This window comes from Gavialis gangeticus, unplaced genomic scaffold (genome assembly GCF_001723915.1).
Source record: "Gavialis gangeticus isolate Ggan-Ray unplaced genomic scaffold, GavGan_comp1, whole genome shotgun sequence".
NCBI classification, from domain to species: Eukaryota; Metazoa; Chordata; order Crocodylia; family Gavialidae; genus Gavialis; species Gavialis gangeticus.
In genome coordinates, this window is record NW_017729030.1 from 13404136 (window position 1) to 13407252 (window position 3117).

General features: G+C 41.4%; 1 protein-coding gene across 1 annotated transcript in view; it reads left to right on the forward strand.

Annotated features, from left to right (window-relative positions):
- SEC24B (SEC24 homolog B, COPII coat complex component) overlaps positions 1–3117 on the forward strand; it is a 147520-nt gene that overhangs the window by 136912 nt on the left and 7491 nt on the right. Inside the window, exon 22 of the mRNA XM_019521821.1 lies at positions 1678–1781. Within this exon, the coding sequence (XP_019377366.1) occupies positions 1678–1781 (104 nt within the window). The remainder of the gene's footprint in view (positions 1–1677; positions 1782–3117) is intronic.

The window sequence follows — 3117 nt, forward strand, 5'->3', positions numbered from 1 at the left end:
GCAGTGAGGGAAGGGGCAGGTGCTTCCCAGGCAGGGGTGGGGTGGGGAGCCAGAGCCGCAGCTTGTGGTGGGAGGGAGGCGACTCCCGCTGCTGCTTGCACCCCAGGGGGTGGGTGGGGAGGGCATGTGCCCCCAGATCTGCGTGGGGTGGGGCAGGGTGCAGCCAGAGCTGCATAGGCTTCTTCTCAATGGGGGCTGGGCTCAGAAAGGTACTGGTGGCACTGAGAGCATGGGAGGATGCTGCATCCACCCCAGATTTGGCTGCCACTCTGCTCCCAGCGCTGCTACTGCCAGCTGCCCACCGCAGCCCCAGCTTAACACCCTGCCTCCACCCACTCACTGCAGGGAGCGTTGATCTGCCCCCCCCCCCCCGCCCCTTCTCCTTCCACCACACCAGACTTACCAGCTGGAGGTAGCTCTCCACGCTGCCAGCTGTGCTTCTTGCTGCCTGAGTGCTGCACTGCAGCTGCATGCAACACAGGCATTTATTGAGCAAATCGTTGGCCCCATTGGACCAATATCCAATACAGCCAGTTTTCTTTATATCAGTACCGATCTGATATCAGACCGATGTATCGCTGCATCTCTATTATTAATATATACGCAAGAGATCCCAGGTAGAGGGTCATAGCCCCTGCTACAGGGGAAGGCAGAAACCCCCACAGTCCATATCTATCTGACCAGGGAGTAAAATAACTGGGCTAAAGATGGTCATTCATTTTTGGAGATGCAGTTTTCAAAGAAAACTTGCAGAACTTGAAAACATGGCAACAAAGGGAGTGTAAAAGCACTCCAGCCTTTTGGAAAGGGGAAGGAGAGACAGCAGAGGGCTGTAGGATATTGGGGGTGTCCCAGCTCTCTTCCACAAAAAAACCCTGTCTTTTGTTCTCAGAAAAAGGTGTTTCTCCTCGCACATCTGTAACAGCACTCCAGATGCAGATAATTCAGATGCAGTATACTAACTCAGAAGAAATGGCTGAAATATCTGATGCTGCTTAGTGGTGATCCCTCAGCCTGTTAAAGAGCCCACTAAAGTCATTGTTTTGAACCTTTAGTGGTTTCAATTCAGGATTTTTTTTTTTGGTGTTTGTCAGTATCTCTTACTGTGGAGCACAACATTCAAGAATTTGAATGTGTATGTATAGAGGGCAAATTAAAACATCATATTTTCAGAAAGGAAATTAGTTTTCTGTGGGCCTGTTTTCTAAATTTCTTTCAATTAAAATGCAGTTTATTTAAACATTTACTTTTGGCTCAAATGAAAGGACAGATCCAGAATTGTTGTACATAAGCTAACAGGAGCCTATAATACAATATGTGGCAGATGATTTTGTAAAAAAAAAAAAAAAAAAAAAAAAAAAAAAAATTCAGGCTATTTTCCATGAGATTCGTGTCCTGAGAATAAAATGTTTAGTAGAAAAAGGTAAACTCATAATGTACCTATTTCTACTCTGGTATCTATGCATGTACCCATTCTTTACCTTCATATACAGTGTATCAAAACAAGCTATTTGGAAGACATTCATAATCTGAGACTTTTGGGTGGTTTTTTCTAGATTAGTATATATCGTACCTTCTGGCTTTCATCCAACCATTCATTTATTTCATCATGATTTCATGTTACTTTGGTATATATTGAAAAGAAATAGCCTCTCTTTCTAACGGTTTTTTAACCAGACCCAGCTTCCAGAGTTGGATACACTATCTTCAGAGAGAACAAGGTCTTTTATATCCTGGCTTAGAGACAGTAGACCTCTAAACCCAGTTCTTCAAGTAATAAAGTAAGTTCATCTTTAGTTACGTTTATTATAATATTTCTGTTTTCCATATATGCATCTCAGGAGAACACATCTAGATTTCATAATAGCAATTCTTGCATAATCCTGTAAGAGGCTAAGCACCCTCAGCTTCTAATTGAAGTTAATTGGGAAATGAGGCTGTTCAGTGCAGGAGAGGAAAAACGGCACCCTTGCAAGTTTAGGGCCCCACAAGGGTCATGCTAGAGAATATGTGTTCTTTTCACTTTCATAGATTCATATTTTGTAAGGGGCTGGAAGGGACCTTGCAAGTTCATCAGTTGAGCCCCCCTGCACTAGGCAGGAAAGACAACTGGGGTCAGGCAACCCCAGGAAGGTGACCATCCAGTCTCCTCTTGAAGATTTCTAGGGTAGGTGATTGCACCACTTCTGGAGCTTAGTCCACAGTCTGGACACTAACTCTGAAGAAGCTTTTCCTAGTGTTAAGCCTGAATCAGTTTTCTAGGAGTTTGTGCCCATTACTCTTGGTGTTCCCCAGGGGTGCCCTAGTGAGCAGTTTTGCCAAACTCTTTATGTACTCCCCTGATGTAGCTGTAAGCTGCTACCAAGTCTCCCTCTCAGCCTTCTCTTTTTTAGGCTGAAGAGTCCCAGGTCCCTTAGCCTTTCTTCATATGGCTTGTCTTGCAAGTCTCTGATCATACGGGTGACTCTTCTCTGGACTCTCTCAACTTCTGAATATCCAATCAAAGTTTAAGCATAACTTCTAATATCTAATAATTGTTTAGTTATAAACTAAACCTGTTTGCCTAATAGAAGTTAATAATAAATTTGTCAGTGGATTACTTCATAGACATCCTGTAGCCTTTTCAATCCATGGCCTATTTTAAAGCATCTAGGCTTTGTGAAATTCTTATATTTAGTTGATAGTTTTTCTTCTCTGACAAATTATCAATTTACTAGAACCCATGACTGGTTGGTTTGTGTTTTTTTTTTAAGGAAAGTATGTTATGTTTTTAGCTGCCAGCTTTTACCTTTGAAGCAAATAGTAGTTGTTTTTTGTGCTACATTGATACATTTTTATGTATGTATATATCTTACAAAAGTGGTTTGGGTAAATCGTATAGCCATGCTTTGAACTTTACTGCCTTGTAGTAAAGACTGAATCAGAATTTCCTTTGATTCCTTATTTGTAAAAATGTATTATTTAACAGTAAAATATCTGTAAAAGATGTATTAAGTAAATGTTTTGCAACATAAAAAGTTGAATACATGTAAAAAAAAAACAAAACAAAACACCCTGTTGAGTAGTTCAGCAGGTAACTCTAGAATATAAAGTAACAATTATTGGAATCAAATTAAC